The sequence below is a fragment of the Aspergillus steynii genome (genome assembly GCF_002849105.1).
Source record: "Aspergillus steynii IBT 23096 chromosome Unknown P170scaffold_1, whole genome shotgun sequence".
NCBI classification, from domain to species: domain Eukaryota; kingdom Fungi; phylum Ascomycota; class Eurotiomycetes; order Eurotiales; family Aspergillaceae; genus Aspergillus; species Aspergillus steynii.
The window spans coordinates 235,526-256,825 of NW_020194398.1; the positions used below are offsets into that span (position 1 = coordinate 235,526).

The window sequence follows — 21,300 nt, forward strand, 5'->3', positions numbered from 1 at the left end:
ACCTCATGCACGATGTCCCATTCCTCGGGGTCACTTTTTGTCTTTCTTTTCTCTTTTCTGTGGCCTCATTCAACTAAACAGATGACGAAAAAGAAATCAAAACTGAGAGATGAAAAACAAAGCGGTTGAATCAGAATAGAGTGCACGACAAAGGAAAGCTGAAATAATTTATATATAATCTGAAATGTCAATGAGAAAATCAACGGAAGGCGCTATGTGCAACGTGAGCTGTGGCGCTAATAGGAGTCCGGGCGCCATCAGGTAACAAAGGTCTATCGATCATCTATACAGGTCGTTCAAATCGTTCAAAACAGGACAAAGCCCTTGTTGTTTCTCACTCACGCGAGAGTCCCATGTGGGAGTGTCCCATCGATCCTGTGCGATAGGTTGAGCTTCGGAAAGACAACGGGTCCATATGGGATGATTTATCGCAGCGGAGTTCAGGGAGGCCGTGGGTTATATCCGAGGTGTGAGCCATTGGCATTTGGTAGGGAAGATGAGACTGGGTAACGGTTTGACCGGTTGTGTTGCCGTACTCGAGAGGGTCGAACATGTTCTGCCTGAAGGAAGGTGTCCAGGCATCGAATTGGCTGACAGAGTGTTGCATCGGCATCGCGGATGGGCGTTGGGCCACCATCTGATCTCCAGCGCTCGTTGAAAATGGTGCCGGTGTCAGGTAGTCGAACGACTGGGTTTGCTCGTTCGGGCTAACCAATGTCGTTGGCGGTGGTTTGATCATGTTTGGCGACGAATAGTCATTCGCGTACTCGGAAGAAGTGGAATAAAAGGATCGCTCGTGCCGAGATTGCTCCCCGAGGCCGATCGGTTCAGACAGCGAGAATAGCTGGTTCCTGTCGCTTCCCTGTCCTGTTAAGCCCATGTCAACGGTGGATGTGAAAGAGCTGGACGCTTGTTCGGCCGAAGAAGACGGGGTCAGGAATTCGTCATCAGTCTCCTCTTCCTCGTCCGTCTCCTCCATCTTTGGGTCTGGCTCGCTGGCTGCATCTGCGTCTTTCTCGCCTTTGGCGCTGGAATCTCGGTTGAGAACGTACACCACAGTGGTGGCGTCTGGCAAAGTGTAAGCTGGCTGGATCATCCATCGTTCCGCTCATTGTTACATACCAACTTCACCCCTCTCGTAGCGCTGCTCCATCCGTCGGACTCGGAAAATCTCATCGAAGATCTCAATCTTCTCTGGGGGCTTGAGCTGCCGGCGAGCGTCATGTGCAACTTCCTGGAGCTTTTCCGGGGTGATGCCCGACTGGTCAAGCTTGCGCAAAATGTGGACCAAAAGTGCCACTCTCTCTGTAGGTTTGGCGTTAGTCTCCGTTGTAACGGTACAAATCAAGGTATCATGTGCACTAACGGTCTTTCCTCAGGTGGTCTGGCTCCTTGTGGTTGACTCCGGCGGGCCACCACTCTGGCTTTGTCTTCTCTGGATCACCCTTCTGGCCGGTACCTCGTGGCTTGCCTCCGTTGTAAGGATGTTTGACCTGCTTGCGAGGCTCGATGAATTTGATAAAAGCCTTCGCGATCAGACGGCAGTTAATCTGTTGGAAATGCTTCAAGGCGTTTTCGTAGTATTCCAGGACCTTCTCCTCGTCGCCAATCTCAAGTCCGATCATGTTCGTTGTCGAAGCGGGAGGCAGCTCCTCCACGGGGTCGGGATAGTCTAGCGCAGCGTTGTGGTAGGATGATCGACGTCTCTTTCTCTGACGGGTGAATTCCTCGGGGCGACCATATCCATATGCTGGTAGCCCAATTCCAGGGACTCCTGTTGATGGTTAACATCGGCATGACTAAGGACCGAGGGCATTAGATCACATACTGCGCAACATCGGCTTGTGGTATCCGATGCGTGTTCCCAGGACTTCCAAGAACCGTTCCCGGACCTCCGGGGTGAACACGGTGCCGTTCTGTTCGCGGATAGACGAAGACTCGGAAACCTTGAGTTTTCCCGAGGTATCCAGATAGATCAAGGCGTAATGAGGATAGGGAAGGTTCATGGACGAGCGCATCGAGGTTCCCATCGACTACAATCACTGAATCAGCATCACCTTGGCTCGACTGGATCGTGAACACCTACGGGAGCATGTTCCCAACCGACATAATCATCGTGCAGGGACGAAGCCGGCCTTTTCACGGCTCCTGTCCCGGAGACAGATGCGTTGACCACCATGGTGAGATCGAAAGATCACGAAGATTCGAGATGAATATCAAGAACAAGTAGGCTTGGGTTGATGTTGGCGTTTGGAAGTCACGAAAGTCAGTGTTGACAACCAAGAGAAAGCATGGAGATCTGTAGCGTGTTGATTTGGAGAGACAGGTCGTCAAGAGGAGCGACAGTCAATTTGTACCCTCGCGAGGACGCCACACCAACGACTATAAAATTAGCTACTGGATCGATTCCTTGGACACTTGCAGGCAGGGCGAGAGGGGCAACGAGACAACCATCGGGTCTACAAACAACCCCGCCAACTGCTGCGGTTTCCCGCCGGCGAGAACGGGCAGCCTGAGGCGCACCAATGGCCGCCGAAGAGAGAGGATCGGAAGATTGCGCAGGGATGGATCCAGCTACTCACCGGACTTGGAGGAGGGGCAGCAATAAGCACGGTTCCGAGGCCCCCAGCAGTAATGCAGGTGAGATGCTAATAGCCGATTTGGGCCAACGAAAGAACGCAGTCGATAGGCGCGGTGCGGTAGGGTGGGAGCAAATGGAAGTATATCTCTTTGTCACGGTAAACGAGGACGGTGACACCAACGGCTGGTAGGGTATGTAGGTGGGAAGTATGTATGTATGTACTATTGATAGAAAAAAAATCGATACTTCTCAAGAGAGTAAGCGAGAGAGATAGAGATAGAAGGAACAAATCGAGCAGAATGGGGACCGAATGCTTGGTCGAGACTGATCGGAGGAGGAATGGAAAATAAAACGACCAAATGATCGGGAAGAATGAGGTCTTTATAATACTAGACGAGAGGGCCGGGGAAAAAGGCCCAGGACTTTTGTACAGGACCAACGGATGGATTGATCGCGATGGGATCTCAGAGCAGCAGCAGAAGAAGTACCTCCACCACAGTCTCCGCCTCCCGATTTGGCAGCGGTGATTACCCCCCCATTCCGCCAACATGGATCATCCTGGTCTCTGCGAAGCCGAAACACTGCGGCTGCAGCCATGCTCGAAGGACGTGCAGCAGGCCCTCTTTTGTTATCATTTATTTGATTTATTCTTTTCTTTTGCTTTTATTTTATTTTTCTTTTTTGATTTCCTGATTTCTTTTTCTTTTCCTTTTTTTTTTTACGTTGGATTTATTTTTTAATCTGATTTTCTGGGGATCGTTGGCCTTGGGTCATTCCATTTCTTCGACTCCGTCCTCCGTCCTCATTCATTGATTCCTATCACATAAGCAGTTAAATTCGCTGGCCTGGCAATCTGCATTTTATCATGTGTTTTATCTTCTTCACGATTTGTAGATCGTGGACTAGCTCTCCTCGGCCCCGGACTCTGCTCTTCTCTCGCTCTCTACCGTGGCGTATCGATAATTGGTCTCCACTGCCAGCACCTGTCTCTGAGATCGCCGATGACAGTCATTGCCTTCGTATTCCTTCCCATGCCCGAAGTATTTCTAATCCTCTGGACGGGGGGGACAGTTGCCTTGAGAAAGCCAGGTCTCCGCCATCCCTCCGTATTTTCTCCCGATGAATGACAAAAGCACGGCGCCAGGCATAGTGGCCTGTTAGTCGAGTCGCTAGTGCTTTGGTTAGCCTGGGAATGTAACCGCCACTCAGGTTCAGGGATGTGCTACCAATGTCTTGGTTTTTTTTATTATTTTATTTTATTTTATTTATTCATTTTTTACAAAAAAAAAATCCATAAAAATTAATCTAATTTCTGAATTATCTTTTTCTCCCTGCTAACCACCTGTGCGAGGGATCAGGCCCGATGATTAGCAGTCGCTTGCCAGCAGACGACTGGGTTTGTTTCCCAAACGCTGCCGTTGTCGAGCTCGGACTCTCTCTGCTCCTTTTCTTTTTCTTTTTCTCTGGTTTTATTTTTATCCTGCCTCCGACTTCCTGTAATTTCAGCATGACCTGAGTCCGGACTACTTTCCACCTGACAGGAACCGGCCCCGATAGCTTGCCGGCCATAGTCTTAGGCTTAGGGTACCCTTTCCCCGCCTACACACCTCGACTGTCGGTCTTTTCGCGACAGAACCGACGGAACTGTAGGCCTCCTTTACCCCCGTAGCAAACCTACGTTTCCCCCATCTCCAACCAGTGACGGTTGGTATATAACCTTTGGGCCAGACAGGCTTTCGGAAGGCTTGCAGTTCTGTACCACCTTCCACCCACCTTCCCCGAAACACAGACCATCGATTGCGCGAAGGGTCAATAGTCATCAGCCTCGACAGCCCGCACAGGCCCGCTGCGACTCCGTCGGTATCGTCAGGGCCACACACACTCCCCCTCTCGTCTCTTTCTTGCTTTCGCTCGTTCGTTTCTGTCCCGCGCGACCAGTCCCCGCCGGGACTAGACCATCGAGCAGGTCAATGTAGATTTTCCCGTACGCATAGGTACCTACCTACTACCGTATTGAAGCATCCCAGTGCCCAGGTCCATACATACATGTACATACAGCCCGAGTACAGATGGAGGATTCGGGGTTTACGTACCCCCGATCGTAGGGGAGAGATTAGGGAGTGATGCCCGCCAACAGTTACCGTGCTGGGTAAAAGGGCTCTACTGCGTAGGCATTTGTACATGGACGTACATTACGCAGTACAGAGGAGATCCGGAGCATCCAGGCCAGCTGGGTATGTACATAGCGGTGCATGTCCGTCTTCATGTTCGGAGAGACCGAGTCGAGTGCGCGCCCGAGTCCGGACGGAGGATCAAACGGGCAGACCCGGACACCTTGTCCTGTCGTCTGTTTGCCCGGTGCAATATTCACCGACTTCCTGCTCACGTTGCCATTGAATTGACAGTGGCATTGACATAGATTCTCGACCGTGGGGGTCTATTTAGCATTGCGTCTCTACTCCGTACCGTGGCTCTCTCTGCCCGAGCACAATACAAGTACCACGGATCAATACACGCGGTACCATCTAGATTAACCTTCCCCTTACTTCCCCAGAGACGTACATCAGCCATCGTACACAAAGAAAAGATCGAAACCAAATGGAACAAATCTTAATCAAGTCCGTACAGAGATAAAAAAATAAAATGTAAAAGAAAAAGAAAGGGAAAGAGAAAAAGTACCTACCCATGTAATACGAATTCGGAAAACACTGCGAACAGACCACACCCGAAAAAAAAATCAAATCAAACAAAAAAAAAACCCTCCAAACGCAGGATAAAATTACGATGAGCCACGCACAGAACAAGGCCAGTCAGTTGCCAGTTCTGCCCCCTTCGATCATGGCGGATCTCGACTAAATGTGCCCCGAAGCTAGCCACAGGGCGGCATCGACCAATGAGCAGCTCGAGGAGCTGACCCCGTCGCCAGGCGATCTTCCAACCGTAGGAACGATCGGCTGAAGAGGGCTTGTGCATGGCCCGGGACGCTGGACTGTGGGATTCAACCGACGGGCTTGGGATCGGTTACCGGAGTACGGAGTATGCAGTACTGATTGACTCTCCTAGTACGCGGTACGGAGTCAACTCACTCTACGACCTCACTCTACGACCAAGACCAGAGGGGTTGGGTCCTCGAATTTGGAATCCGGAATCAGGGTGTCATCCTCCCTCCCGAGCGTCGCATTGACAGGGCAAACAGTCGCCGGTCTACCTGCATCGGGTTAGAAACCAGGCGAATCATGGAGGTGGTCGAGAGTTTAAGCCCACTGGCAGTACAGTATGGGGAAGGGGAGACCTTGTCAATGGTGGATGATCGCAGCCAGGGTCTGAACCAGGAGCTGACAGGCAACGGGCCATTCCTAATGGTCGCCGGCACCAAAGGCACAAAAGAAGGTTAACGAGGAGGATTTTTGTTTGACAGTGTGACATTCGCAAGGCCCTCGGGGATCATTCCGTCACTAGGGCCGAAGAGGGAAAAAACCCTCGTACTTCATGCTTGACGACAAAGAAACCCCCGGCATGGCCAAATCTAACTACTCCGTATATCCAAACAAATCGACCGATTACGAAACCGGATAATCCGGACGGTCCATTGCGCGTGGGGGGTGGAGATACTCTCGTCGTCCCCCCCTCTATAGTACAGTAGGTGCATACCTTCAAACAAAGACCTTCGATGGTCGCGTCGAGAAGCAAATTCGAAACCAGGACTCGGCGGAGTACGTTCTGAGGAGCCACCGGCTGTCAATCTGCTACAGCCCAACCAGCTGCTCCCCTTACCCGGTCGTTGGAAATGCCAGGGGCAGACCAGATGACTCGGGAGGATCTCGGGCGTTGCCTTGGGCGGCGATCAGACTCTCGATTGCCGAAGGTCAAGGATGTCACGGCGGCGAGAAAGTATGTTCGAGCCCTAGGCCCTCGGTCGCGCTTTTCTGCCAAGGGGTGGTATACTCCGGCGTAGTTAGAGACTTCGACTTCGACCATCTTTCTTTGTCTTCTGGCGCCCAAGGTAACTTTTACCGACGGCTTGCCCGATTGCCATGTCGCGTTCTGGAACAGTGAATGGAACTTCGAAATTACAGATAGGGGGAATTGGCATGGCAGGCGATACCATTCTCTGGAGACAGTAATCAAACCAAATCTTGATTTTCCGTGGTTTGGGCATCGAGGTAGTATTCTGCCGTCTAGAAAAAAGTACTCTGTTTGCTGGTGCCTCTGTGGGTTTGGCCCCGAACTGAAACCTGACCGCAAATGGCATATCATCCACCTATTCGAGTTAGAGGGGAAAGGAGAAGGAAAAAGAAAAGACAGAAATCGCAACATGCTACAGTCCGACGCAAGACATATTCTTATCTCGGACCTTGGAGTATCGTACAGTACTACATACAATACGTCCTGATTTACTCCGTGGAGATGGTTTGATCTCCCTGACCCGGACATTCGGGCATTGATTGAGATAAGATATATAATGAAACGAGGGCTGTCTCGGCGGGCACCAATTCCAGGCCCAAACCACTAATGGTGGCCGACTAGTCGTAGTAATGATATAGTGCAAGCTAGGGATACGCCTTAAGGAACAACAAAGGTAATGAACATCAGTGCTAAGCCCAACAACTGCTAGTAGAAAATCGCAATCAATTCGAGGGGACAGAAGTACGGCGACAAGGCACCCGGGTTTCTTTTCTTGTTTCGAGCATGATTAAAAATCATCATGGCCTAGGGTGCCATGATGATTGAGTTACATCTCTGGTTCAAGGCCTCGGCGTGGACGAACTATATTTTATGGCCGCCATCGAGTCAAACACATCCCTGCCTTGCCAGGCTTTTGTTTTCTCCGCGGTAATTCACAGGAGGCCACGGGTGCTACTAGATGACCATCACTTGACCTCTTTTTATTTAATTTTATCATATTCTATTTCTATTTTTTAGGGACCGACTCCTCCGTAGTAAGACAGTAGCCCCGAGTCCAGTATGTCAGGCCGATCGCCCTCGAGCAGGTCTAGACCGGCGCAATCCTGAGGACCAGCCGCGATGACGTGCACTGACAAAACCTGCCCGTCGCAACGTGGCGGCGTGAGGTTTCCCACGTACAGCAAAAGTCGGCGAAGATAAAGTGGGCGGTCAGGCGATACTGACGGCGAGTTCATGGCACGACTTCACCGCCACGATATCAAGATCACTTGGGAGTCGGTCAGTGGACGGGCGCGTCGCGTGCATATGTACGAGGCAGGCCATTACGTCGGTGTACATGAAGGAAAACGTTGCGATAATCGGGACAGTTGGCGGGTGGTTTTTCTCAGCAGCAAATAAGGTAACTGGATGGTACGTAGGAGTTACGTTATGCTGGCAGGACTCCATCGTTCAGGATAAGTTTTCCGTCGCAACGAAGGCCGATTGAAGCGCCTGAGGCAGGGATCCCGCGGTTGCCGCTTTTCCCTCGTCCTCCAACCTCCCAAGGACGACGTACGCCGTCGTGGACGACTCCCCCACCCTTCATTTTCTGTCGTCTGCATCCAGCAGAATTAGGAAATCATGACTACTCGATAATCTATCGCGGACTGCCCCGTCTGAAGGAAAAAGCCTCAGTTCAACTAAGCGCGATGGAGACGGGACAAAAATTAAGACGGAGAAAGGGGGGGTAATGTGACAGCCCCAAGTGGAGGATCCGAGGAGATTAAAGGTGAGCCCTAAGAACCTCATTGGACCCGCCGGCTCCTGTCAGTCCGACGACCCTAAATTTCTTCACCCAGTGACGATACTTTTCGCGCTCCGGGGCTCGTTGGCTGCTAACTTTCCTCCTAGTTGGAACTCACCATCGCCCGATCGGGCAGGTCGGTGGGCCTCAGCCTGCTATGGCGCGCGAGGGGCAGCGTGCCTTGGCAGCTCTCTAGCCCACCACTCCTCCCGAGGACCAAGATCAGGGAGAGGGGTGGCGGTGGTGATTGGTAATGAGGGCTCCGGCCTCCGTATGCGATCGCTTCATTTTGTGCTTCGCTACGCACTTACGCAGTACTGCCCACGGCTGACGATGTCCCGGCGCGGTCACTAGACTCGCTACGGGGTCGCTAGGCGATCAGGATCAGATCAGTGCCTGTCGGGGTATAACCGCCGTGATAAGAGTAGGATCCGGATGAAGGATTCCCGTATGTGCCGCCTCATTGGGATCCAGGTACCTGGTTCGCAAACACCCGTAGAGCCTGCTGGAGCCGGGACCGAAACATCGTGACTCCAATGCTCCGAGGCGAGGTTCCACCCACGAGCGAGCCCGAGCTGAGGAGTTCGACCGCGACGGAGCAAACCCCTCTTTGATATCGTTCTTCAGGTCACGGAGGGGGTTGCGGAATACGACCGGGCAGAGGGTTTACGAGTTGCAATCCGGGAGTGAATTCCAGCAGTGGGTCATCAGGATGACGATTGACGAGATTCATCTTCAGCTGGCGGATGTTACACGTACGTTGACCAAAAGTACAAGTTTAGTCATGATTATATGCTTCCTCTTGCACAGGGAACGCGGTCGAGTCTCCTGAATCCTGAGAATGGTGGCCCCTCTGCCACCCCTGCCATGCATGCGCGACGTGCAGAATCGACGCTTGTACGCAGCAGATCAAGCTCCATGGCGTCATGGACGGGGCTGATAAAGCCTCGTTTGGGAAAGACGAGACGGTGACACTCAGGTACGCCATCCATGAAAGCCATGTACCGAATTGATGCCGGAGGGAGTGCAAAGGTCGGCCTGTCAGGAGTCCAGGACAGCTAAATTAGCGTTCAGGACTAAACCAAACCGGAACCCGTCATTGGGGATCAGGATGCGACTAGCTGTCCGCTAAGGCGTTAAGTTGGGCGACGTGACCCCGCCCAATCCGTACTTTTGGGATCATCGACAGAGGATTGAGGATTAAGGAGCAGGTCAAAGTGTCAAACCCTCGGCGCAGATTAAAGGGGAACCCTCTGGACACGGACAGCCAGAGCGCACAGGAAGCCCAAGGCGGGCCGAGCAAAAGGCCGAACCAGGCACCGCCCGTCATGATCATATTGAATACTAATGATGAAAGATGAATCCATGCCCTCAAAGCGGGGCGGGGACCGCGGCCCGGGGAGAACGGACCGACCGTCGCCAACGCTTGTCATCAAAAGCAAATATACGATCTGCCTGTCAAAGCCCTGTCAGTGCCAGTCAGCCAGGCAAGCCCCGAAGTTCCAGACACCCACCGAACGCACGCCGACCCACTTCCACGCCATCGTTCTTGAGACTCCTCTTCCAGATCAGGCCCGATGATTGGTCGATGGGGCACAATCTGCGTCGCCCATCGTGAGAACCGATCGGCTTTCCTGGGATTGCGTTCATCGTGTCGTATGCATCCCGGTCCGGAAGGGAACCGGTGACCTGGATGCCATAAAGTACCGTCGTCGTCGCCCGAGCGTGGCCCTCCAATCTCCCCTTTTCCTCTTTTCGACCATGCGTTTAACTTTCCCGGGGAAAAGGTATTTTTGTCGTCTTGTCAGGAACAGTGAACCCGGCGCCAGGTTGATGGGAAAGCCATCCTTGTAATGGACGGGTCCAGCTCCTGTCCCGGACATTCTCTGACAGGTTTAGGAGGTTTTATATGGGGCGTCGGACTGAGCTCCTGCTGCAATTCTCCTGGCCCAGGCACGACCCATTGGCCAATTGACGTGGCCTGGATTCGATTCGAGCCGACCGCAAAATTGGTCGGTCCTGAACCATTCTGCGCCTGCTCTGTACAGTACGGAGTCGTTCTCCGTGGCTCGCTAGACGAGCTTCACGAACGCGCGCAACGACGGGATCAGGCGGCAACGCCGGCAGGCGGTGCACATTTCGAATGATTCCGCCGTGATCATCTGGATAATACAATAATCACAATGTCTTTCCTCTTCCAGCCATGCATAATCGATCAGTCATCCTTAAGCCCCTACTCCGTAATTACTCCTGAATGCGAATGCAGGCTACCCTCGAGTCAGTCAAGGCGCCCAAGCTGCCAGCTCGAGGGCCCAGTAAGTAGATATTCCTCCGACTCAAAAATGAATATATCGTTCTGGCGTCCCCACCAGCCCCTTGCTTCCTGCTCCATGCTCGCCGATGACAAAAAAGAAGGAAGGAAAAGGGAAGAGGATCAACGGACTGGGTCCGCCGACCGGGCCGAGCCTATGCAGAACACACTGCATGTAATGAGAGGTATCGATTAGTGTGTCTGTTGTACGACAATACTACTGTATGCACGTATAGCAGGATTGGGGGAGGGGGCTGGGTCTAGCGTTAGGTAAGCTATTCTCCGAGAAGGCAATCATAATAATAATAATAGGGATGATTGAAAAAGCAAAGTGAAAGCCTGTGGGGAAGCGAGGAGACGGTCGCAACCTGGTTTGCGGAGTGAGAATGTAGGAGCTGGTTGATAGGGTTACAGCGACCGTCGTAAATGTATGTACCTCAGTTACCTGGATAGCGGCGCACTAGTGCTGGCGAGGGTTACGGAGGATGGATGCAGATGGTTTCAGACAGTCGAGGATCGCATGTCGCAGAGTCATTAAGCATTTTCTGGCTACCATTTGCAGTGCCATTCAATAACCACCGGGACTATGCGATTCTGGCATGCGATCTAAAAAAGTAGAGTTGCGGGTAATGCCGGAACGCGGGCTTCGAACCATGGATCGCGCGCGCATAGTTGCGATTCGGATTCGGCCCCGAGTTGCCTCTTGTCTGCACTGCACTGACTCCGACTCCGTATTGGAAGTCGTAGGTCTGATCCTCAACCGACACCTAACATACAGGAACCAGGCGAACCAGGGCGGGGAGGGGCGTCCACCACCACCAGCCAGCCTTTTGGTCGAGTCTCTGGACGAGTCAAGTGCACTCTGGAACAGCTCAGATCCAGGTCGTGCCTTGGAGGGACATAAACTTTGGACGGTGGCCACGCAAACGACATGGGCTGCAAGTCAAGATTTGTGTTACAGCTGATCATGCGCCGTGGGAACGGGGAGAGGCGGCAAGGTGCAGACTTTCCCGTGACGGCCGGCGTTCTCTTTCGTCTGGATGAATCTGGAAAATATGATACATATATGATCTGGCAGCGTCGTTAGAGAATGAATCACTGAACAAATGAATAAATGAAATGAAGAAAAAATCAACAAGAGGGGCAGGGAAACCAAGGAAGTGGGGGCCAGAGAACGCACCGTCGCGAATGGAGAAAATGGAGACAGGATCAAGTTTCCGACTTCCGCCCGCGCCTAACGACTCCGCCAGAGAAAAAGAGGGGAGCGACAACTGACAAGTTGGCCCCCGACGAGAGTGGACTGAAGGCTCTGAAGATCCATCGGATCGCGCGAAATCGGACAATCGCACCCACTCAGGCCGACGGTGGAGGCTGCAGGCAGTTCAATCGGGGCGCACTGCACACAAGAAAAAAAGGGGGAGGGCGGCCATTGGCTCGTAAATTGTCCGTGGCGGGACTGGAGCAAGCGCTGATTGGTCCCAGCAAAGGCCATGAGCAGGGATGATCCATGTTGGCGACATGCAGAAGCGTGGGCGATGATATCACGGTTGCTATTCATGGCTGGCTGTGTTTTGCTGTCTTTTTTGCTATCGTCTTTTCGTCGGTCATTTCTCCCCACATTCTCTGCGGTCTTTTCGGTCATTTCAATTCCCTCGACTGGAAGGTGTGGCCATCTTCGTAGATCAAAGCACGGATTTCGTCTTCACGAGATCTCGCTTCGAGGGATCGACCGCCCACATCGACCTGCCTTGGCTATCCGGATGTCATCTACGGAGTACAAACCGTGGTTTTACGGTCGTAAAAGGTACCACCAGGGATATGACCTGACCGTTATTGGATTTTATTTTTTCCATTCCACCTTCCGCATCTGCACTCCGTAGAAAGACATACAGACAGGCTCTAAATCCTTCCTACCGTCTCAACAGCTGCCACCTCACCTAGTTTCAATTAAGCCATACCGGCACCCCCTTGACAGGTCAACGACTCGCTAAAATAGCCTGCGTTGAGCAATGGAGACAACTCCTCCAGCCACACACCGGGGTCACCCATGTTCACCCATGTCGGCTGGCACTGATTGTCAAGAGTTTTGTCAATTCCTGGTTCTAGAACTGCGGATGTGCATGATCCACTGGTCGTCGTCCTTTCCTGGGCTCCTCCGGTCGCATGCAGCTGGGGAGGCTCGGTTTCGTCTGGAAGATACCCTAGAATGTATCTGAAATCCACCGCATAGATGCCCCGATGCAAATGCCACGGACGTATTACTCGAAAAGGGTAGTGGGAGACTGCTGAATACCGTCTAGTAGGAGGTCCTCCGTCGCTCTGCACCGGTGGGCGCTGGACTGGGAGGATCGACAACAAGGGTGGTTGAAAGGCCATAGACCACACAATGAAATGGAATCATTCAAGGAAAAAAAGATTTAACCAAATTTACAAATGCAATGAATAACAAGCGGTTGTTTCAGCACCCCATCGGTTTCTGCATCCGGACACCTGCTGGGTTGGCGGAAACGCTATCGTGCGCTTCACGATCGAGATCCGAGCAGCACAAACCAGTCTCCGGGCCGGATCGAATCCTGAAAGGCCGTCACAGGTTCTTCAATCGCCCCTCCTTGCTCATGGAGTGGTTTCGGTTTCATGCTCAGCGTCTGGCAGGCGCTGGACGCTGGAGGCATCGTCCGTTCGGACGGCCCGAGAGCCCACCGGTTGGATAGAGTGCAAAGTTAATCTCCCGCGCAGATGAAAGAAAAGGCGACGTGCGAATGAAGAGACCTCACTTTCATCCACTCCGTTCGAATCGCCGTCTGCATCATCCCGGCTCACCCACGATTCCGCCGATCCACCCCGGCGTACCCCGTGTGTGGCTGGACGAATGGGCCTCGGCCAGTTGTTCAGGACCCATCGACTACTGTCGCTCGTCGTAGGGCTATCCTGGGAAGAGAGGAACCAGAGGCAACTGAACAGGAAAGTCGAAGAAACAGAAGAAAAAAAAGAGGTCCCTGCAGTTTGCGCCGTCTGATGGATCGACTGAACTATCGAGGAGGAGCGAAAGCCGAAGCAAGGAATCTCTTGGCGGGGTTAAACCAAACGGCCTGAGCGTTGGTGGATCAAGTGGTGGATATCAGACTAGATCGATTGTTCTAGAGAGCTCGTATTGATTAAAGGGCTCTGAGTGAGGGTGTCGTTCTGGCGGTAGACTACTATAGACAGTCATAGATTGCCTAAGACGGATACAATATACATTGTTTTCCCGCAGAGTAGTTACTATATCCCAAACCAGAGTAAAAGTATATGTTCGCACTATGAATATTCTCAACTCGATCATGATGTAAACGCTATAACATCCCGATCAAACCCCGCGACCCCTCATCACCTATCCAATTCTGAATTCTGCACGAAGCTCAAAACAGATGAACGGGTGGATAAGCGACTCGTCCTTCGCCCCTCCCAACGAACCCCAAACCACCTTCCAGCCATTTCCTCGCCGTCGCCCCCTCCGACCCAATGAATCCTCTTAGAAATGGTCTTTAGTTCGAATAGCGCAGACCCGATTACCGGGACCGTCGTCTGAACGTATGCAAGATCGATCCATTCCCGTGGCGGACTTGCTCCGGTGACTTCGACGGGGTCTGGTGATGGATGATTGAGTGAGGATCGAGGATTGAGGATTGACGAACACTGGATATGGCGTTTCGTTTGAGTTTAGAGACTCACCCTCTGCCATCCCGGCTGACACTTCCGGCCAGTCGTTTTCTCCGAGTCGCGACGTGGTGGTTATCTTTAGCATTGTTGCATTGTTGCCTGTCTGGTTGAGGCCGTGGATAGCAGCATGCATGCCTTGAATGGACCCTGCCTGCCCTTTCTTGCCTCGCCTTCTTCTCGATTGACTTTCTTTTTCCAGTCCTTCAGCTCACCCAGCGCTGGGCCATGTTTTCGCCACGCGAGCTGCCTTGGTTCTATGCCTCTTGGGCTGGACCTGGACCCGGTCTTGGGGGGTTTCTTCTGAGCATCTTTTCTGTTCTGGAGCATTGCCTATATCCTACAAGTTATACAGCCAACAGTCCAGGATGGTTCTGACAGACGCAAGGAGCAAACGTTATTTACGATCTAATCAAAGTCCCTTCGCGTCATTGCGCTCACATCCAGAGCACAGACAGGCCAGGAGGAATCGGTCGAGTCGGAGGTAAATCGGGAAATTCCGTACTGCGTAAGGGTCAGCCTGACACTTCCTATGATCTAAGATGCCCTAACGCGACTCTCTTACAGACCTCCTCCCCTGACAATTATCAGCGACCAAGCCAAGTGCCTCTAGCCTGCGAAAGGAGGTCATTTCCCGGGGTGGCGGTGGCTGCGATGAGGAGGTACCTACCTTTGGTCTAGTACTGGCAAAGGTACATCCCTCACCGCACCAAACCCGAACCCGAACCATCCACGACCATCCATCAACCACACCACTCTATCACCAAACCACCAAACCACCAAACAGAATAATAATAGCTCGTGGCCCTCTGCAATGTCACGATTAATAATGCCATTTTACCCCTCCTCGTCCAACCCCCCCCCCCCGGCCATTGCAAAGACAACTGTTCTGCAGGATGCAATGCAGTCGATATCCCTACACCGCTACTGTTGACCCATCCATTGGTTCTTCGCCGACCTGGGCGGTTTACCCCCTTTGGTTGCTACTATGTTTCTTGCTATTTTGTTTTTTTCCTTGTTTTACTTTTTTTTTACTTTTTCGTACCCCCCTTTTTTTTTATCCCCTCGTTTTGATGACCTCGAGGGGATGGACGGATGGGAGGGGTTGGTTTGGGGATGTTTGTGTTTCATGGGTTGTGGAAGTGGCTATATTATATGGACAATTTGTGGTTCGTTTATATTTAGTGATAATCTTGTTGTTAAGGATACGTCTTTGGACTCGGGATGCGAGACATGAGACGGGAATATAAACACATGGAAGCAAATTCCCTTTTTGAACGCCAGAAGTCCCAATCGTACTTTTATTTTGGGTATGGTCCGGTTTCTATCCTCCTGGACTCGAGCCGACTCTAGGAGGTCGAGGGCTGATCATAATACCGTATGACCAGGGGGTCAACCACCCCCCCATCCCTCGCGGACGTTGAAATCCCTCGTCAATCTGAGGGGATACAAGCACACGTCGAGGGACAAGGCATTTGTGGCCCAAGATGCGGTCAATGGGGACCACCTTGTCGTCTGCCCCGGCTCGAGGGATCGACCCGGAATCTGTAGAATCGACCCCCGTAGCTATCGTTGCCACACTAAACCACTTCGCGTCGGAAACTGCCCGGCTCATTGCACCAGCGCAAGACCCTCGCCCTCAAGCAAACCGGCCTCCTTGACTAGCTCGTAGAACTTACCGCCACGCTTGATCAGCTCCTTGGGCGTGTCGAACTCCGCCACCCGGCCCTTGTCCAGCACCACGATCCGGTCGGAGTCGATGATCGTGTTAATGCGATGGGCAATGGTGATGATGGTGCGATCCGAGAAGATGCTACTGCGCAAGGTGCGTTGAAGCAATGCATCCGTTTCCACATCCACCGCCGCCTAGCCATTGGCGTTAGCATCGTTTTAATTTAAAATTAAATAAAATCAAAAATCATAATAGGACGGAGTTGGAAATATCGGTGAGGACAGGAGACGAAGGGTGGCTACTCACTGTTGCCTCATCAAGCACCAGAATATTACTCGGTGTCAGCAAAGCCCGTGCAAGATTAACCAGCTGGCGTTGGCCTTGACTAAGATTGGATCCTGTCATGTCCACGTTAGCTCCATATTCGCCAGACGCAATCAAATCAAGGTCCACGGGCCAGAACTGCAGGTGAGTGGCGCCGTAGAATACGCAGATACTGACCTCCTTCCTGGATTCGGGCATCGAGCTGACCCTCCATTTGCGCAACGTGATCCTTTAGTCGTGCATGTTCTGCAAGATAACAAGTTAGCTAACCCCGTTCATGTTGCCGTCGTATGCAGTGTGTCAAGCCCAACGTACCCAGTACACCCCAGAGTTCGGTGTCATCATGCACATGCCGTGGATCCAGATTATCTCGGACGGTGCCCTCAAACATGGCAGGATCCTGGGGGATGATGGCCAAACGGCCGCGCAGATCGAACAAACCAATGGTAGACACGTTCAGCCCATCGATACTGGAGGAGGGGGAAAATTACGGTCAGTATTGGGCTCACGCTCATATGTTCAGGCAGCGGTCCTCACCTAATGTTTCCGCGAGCCGGTTCAATGATACGGAAGAGTGCCAGAGTCAGCGAGCTCTTGCCGGCTCCCGTACGACCCACCACGCCAATCTTCTCGCGGGGTTTGATGTCTAGCGTGATGTCCTTGAGGACGAGGTCGAGTCCCGGGCGGTAACGTGTGCTGTAGTTGTTGAAGGTCACCGCGCCTTGCGCCGGCCAGCCAATCGCCGGACGGTTCTTGAAAATCACCTCCGGTGCCTCGCTGGGGAGATTGGCATACTCCAGAACTCGCTCCACGGAGACAATGTTGGTCTCCACCTCGACCGTCTGCCTGACGATCCAATTGAGGGATTGGGTGATCTGAAGAGCATACGACATGGCCAGACCGACCATTCCTGCGGAGAGGCCGGTACCGGTCGAGACCGAGATGATCGAAAGAACTGCGGATGCCAGGATGATCATCGAGCCAATGAACTCGAGACGGACAGCCAACCATCTGTTCGCACTGATGGACGGGAAATAAGCCCGAAGGTTCGCGTCCATACGCCATTCGTTCTCGAGGGTAAATCGGTTCTCCTGCCGATAGGCACGAATAGTCGAAACGCCTCCCAGAGACTCCTGGAAATGGGCAAAGATGGGACTGCGAGTCACACTGTCCAGGCGTTTCAATTCCCGAGAGGTGCGCAGATAATACTTCTGGTAGCTGAAGTAGACATAGCTCAACGGAATAACGAAGAGAATGAAGGCAGGAGTTCCAGACGCGATGACAATCATTGTGAAAATTGCCTTGGCCGAGTTTCCGAACAGCTAAATCGGAGTTAATAGAAGCCGAGACAAATCAAACTGGGCAACTTACCATGTTAAATGTGCGAGCAAGAACCTCATCAATACGATAGATATCACTGCACGACGCAATTAGCTTCCATTAATGGGTTCGTCTTAAAGACGCGAGGTAGTGTGCGCTTACCTCGAGAATCGATTGAGAATCCGTCCAGACGGGGTGGTCTCGAAAAAGCTCATAGGGGAACGGAAGATTGAGAAGGCCATCCGCTCGTGGAGTTTTCGCGATGCCTATGAGACCGTCAATAAAAGTCCGCGTGCGTTTGGTGGTTCAAAAGCTTACTTCGATCGAGCAGAAGATCCACAAGATAAGATTTTGGACGATGACCAGCGCAGATGATCCGAGACCAAAGGCCAAGTAGATGCCAATATACTTTCCAACCTTGAGATGCGGGTTCAGTTCACTTTGCTCCGACCAATACTTCAGCCAGTAACTGCCGGCAACTTGGGCGGTTTGAGCCCCCAGGAGGGCGACCATATAGAAACACACAGCAATGATATTGCTGTTCTTGGCATATTCACCGTAAACACTCCATTTAACTTTGCCTTGCTCCGTAGTTTCCTGGGTTTGCTTCGACTTCAGAACGTTCTCTTCGTCGGCGAGCTTGCGTCTAGGGCCTGACCAGCTGACAGTGCTGGCACGTCGCAAAGTCACGGTGCTTGATCGTCGCTGATGCCCAGATCGGATGGGGAGAAGCGAGCCAATTTCCTGCTCAGCCTCCTCTTGGTCGGAGGCTTCGGAGTCCAGATTATCAGTCACTGTAGCAGATTCCGAGCTTTCAGCACTCGCCATGCCGCGGTCATCGCTGCTGCTTGAGCCATCGTCGTCCGAGTCGTTCATCGTAGTCCGGACGAGGTTAGCAACCTCGCCCTTCATGGCAAGAAGTTGCTCGTAGGTTCCCTTCTCGATCAAGGTCTTGTTCCGCAAGAGACCGATAAAGTCGGCTTCCTTCAGAACAGGAATGGCGTTTGTAGCAAGAATTCTGGTTTTGCTGCTAAGAATGCCGGTGCGTCCAAGAACCTTGTTAATGAGGTGTCTGCCAACGTGCTGGTCGACGGCGGACAAGACGTCGTCGAGTAGGTAGATATCCGCACGAGCATAAACCGCTCTGGCAAGGGTCAAACGGGCCTTTTGTCCTCCAGAGAGAGAGATTCCTCTCTCGCCAACCTCGGTTTGATCGCCGTCAGGCAGGTTCTTGAAATCATCCAGCAAAGCACATGCCTCCACGGTTAGATCGTAGAACTCAGGATCCCATTTGTGTCCAAAAACGATATTCTCACGCACACTGGCGTTCATCACCCACGCCGCTTGGGCAACGTAAGCGATGCGACCACGAACCACGACTTCGCCATCGGTTCTCCATAGATCCCCGAGAAGCGCCTGGAGAAGTGACGATTTTCCGGCACCAACCCGGCCCACAATGCAGCTGAGCTCTCCCTTGCGGGCGCTGAAGTCGATGTTTTCAATGACATGAGTACCGTCATATCTGTCCCAGGTGAACGAAGCTTCGCTGATCCGAACAGACTCGTCCCCGACATGAGAAACTGCATCTTCATACTTGACAGCATTGGTCTGCAATTCCTCTGCCTCGAAATAGTCTGTCAGACGCTTGACGGCAACCGAGGCTTCGATGACGGAAGTGATAACCATGGGCAAGATCGAGAGGGGGAAGGTTAACAGATTGAAAAGCGTCAACGCGGGGAAAACAACGCTTGTGGTCAAGGGTCGACTATCGATCAGTGCAAAAACGGTGAAAGTAGAGCACGACACAAGGAACGGGGTCGATTGCCAGGTGAAGTTGGCAATCGACTGGGTGGCACCGATCTTCCGCAGAGTGTTCAGTTCGAGGTCGTTGCGAATGTGACTCAATTTGCTCATAAAAGCAGTGTTCCATGCGTAGAGTTTGATGCTTTTAATGCTGTTCAGGATTTCGGTCATCAATCTAGACCGGGCATCCTTATTCTTCATCTGCGTGAGCTGCAAGCGTTTCATCATGCGAGCAATTACGCCATTCAGCGGGATCATCAGGATCATCATGGCAATACCCGCAAACATGCTGACGCCGATGAGCTGGTACAGAGAAATCATGCAAAGAGTAATTTGAAAAGGCGCCGACCAAAGCTGGATACCGAACTGGGTCAGGTCCGACAAACGTTGCTGGTCGACGGCCATGTGGTTGACAATATCACCGGTGGTTTTCGTGGCACGTCCCTCGCTGGAAAGACGCAAGGATTTGGCGTAGATCATCGCGGTCAGTCCAGACTTCACACGCATACCGGTGTCGAAGGCCCGCTGGAAGTACTGATGAAGACACAAAGTCTGGGACACCGACACGATGAACATTCCCAAAGCGATGGCAACACCTCGGATGACGGGCTGAGGGTCATCCGTCCGATACGAATTGACAAAATCGATCAGAATGCGCAGAAGCTGCGGCTGAACAAACGCAAGTAAATCGCTACCGCACTTGATGATTGCACCTCGCAGGTAGGATGGTCCAAAGGCCTTGAAAAGTGCGGTCCACAAAGACGGCTTGTGCTTTTGCAATTCCTCCTGCCATTGGTCCTCCAAAGTGTTCCCGGTGGCTTGGGTTGTATCCCGTCGTCGAAGGTTCCACAGATCGTCTTGGGTCAGGAAATTGTTGTATCCGAACTTCATCATGGGAGTCATCCAGCTAAAAGTCAGGACCGAGAAGATGTCGGCATATTCGTACGGACACTCGTCCTCATCACCCAATGCATTGTAAGCACTCTGCTTTTTAGGGACTAGATACTCCAGCCCAAATTCCAGAATCGCCAGTCCCAGGCTCACGTTGAAGCAAACAAAGTATGGGAGCTGATCGTTGTACGCGTGCTGTGCAACGAGCGACCGGAGTTTAACGCCGTGAGCGACGACGAAGAAAAGCCAATAGAACAGAACGACGCCGTTCGGCTGTCTACTGCGCCAATGCTCATAATATTGTACGGCGAAGATCACACCGAGCGAGGCAAACACCAGGATCGAGCTCCAGAATCGAAAGTCGGCAAACCAGTTACTCGGATCGGTCTCGACTTGGATCGCAGCTTGAAGAGCAGTCGTGAACATCAACGCGGATAAGACGGTCTAGATAGCGGTGCATCGATTGTCAGCAACGGATCGAGTGAGACGGGCGGGCGGGACAGCTCACCAATTTGGCGTAGAAGTGCCAGTTCTTCGAGACAGGCTCAGGAACTCGCTTTTTGAACAGGAACCATAAGGCTCCAGCTCCCATGAGAACGCCCCATGCTGCCACGATGGCGACTCCCAGATCCAGGAAGCAGGGGGTCAGATCGAATCTAACATTGCTCAGGGGACCCCATCCCTCGGGGTCACGGCAAAATGGCTGGAACTTGGGGGATTGGAATGCAGAGTCCGGCGTTGGGGACGGCGACACCAGCGATCCCGGGAGAGAATCCCCGAGGATCGCCTGGGAATTGCCGTCTGGCATGCTTTTTCCCGGACACAGAATCCCAACTTCAAGCCTATTCCCTGGTCCTTGCGGGCCACGCGCAGAAGAGGAAGAAGAAATGAGAAAAATTTCTCAGGGCGATTACGGGCACAGGACGGTCGCGACGGGAAAAGAAGAAGGTTCATGGAGGAGAGATAACTGCGAGAGAGACTCGAGCCGCTAACGCTGCAGGCTGCTTACTAAA

The 21,300-nt window shown here is 52.5% G+C and overlaps 2 protein-coding genes across 2 annotated transcripts; both read right to left on the reverse strand.

Annotated features, from left to right (window-relative positions):
* Positions 1 to 334: 334 nt before the first annotated feature.
* On the reverse strand, positions 335 to 2,179 carry P170DRAFT_346625 (uncharacterized protein; the record flags this gene model as incomplete). Its single annotated transcript, XM_024843577.1, has 5 exons — positions 335 to 1,068; positions 1,123 to 1,305; positions 1,367 to 1,774; positions 1,829 to 2,033; positions 2,087 to 2,179. 5 exons carry the CDS (start codon positions 2,177 to 2,179, stop codon positions 335 to 337), a joined length of 1,623 nt encoding a protein of 540 aa, XP_024708981.1.
* A 13,257-nt stretch (positions 2,180 to 15,436) lies between these two features.
* P170DRAFT_431505 (ATP-binding cassette glutathione S-conjugate transporter YCF1) lies at positions 15,437 to 21,217 on the reverse strand. Its single transcript, XM_024848053.1, has 9 exons — positions 20,796 to 21,217; positions 17,912 to 20,731; positions 17,756 to 17,859; positions 17,645 to 17,690; positions 16,811 to 17,595; positions 16,589 to 16,743; positions 16,451 to 16,519; positions 16,256 to 16,347; positions 15,437 to 16,143 (listed from the first exon to the last, which is right to left on the reverse strand). Exons 1-9 carry the CDS (start codon positions 21,093 to 21,095, stop codon positions 15,889 to 15,891), a joined length of 4,626 nt encoding a protein of 1,541 aa, XP_024708982.1. The 5' UTR covers positions 21,096 to 21,217; the 3' UTR covers positions 15,437 to 15,888.
* Between the last annotated feature and the right edge of the window lie 83 nt (positions 21,218 to 21,300).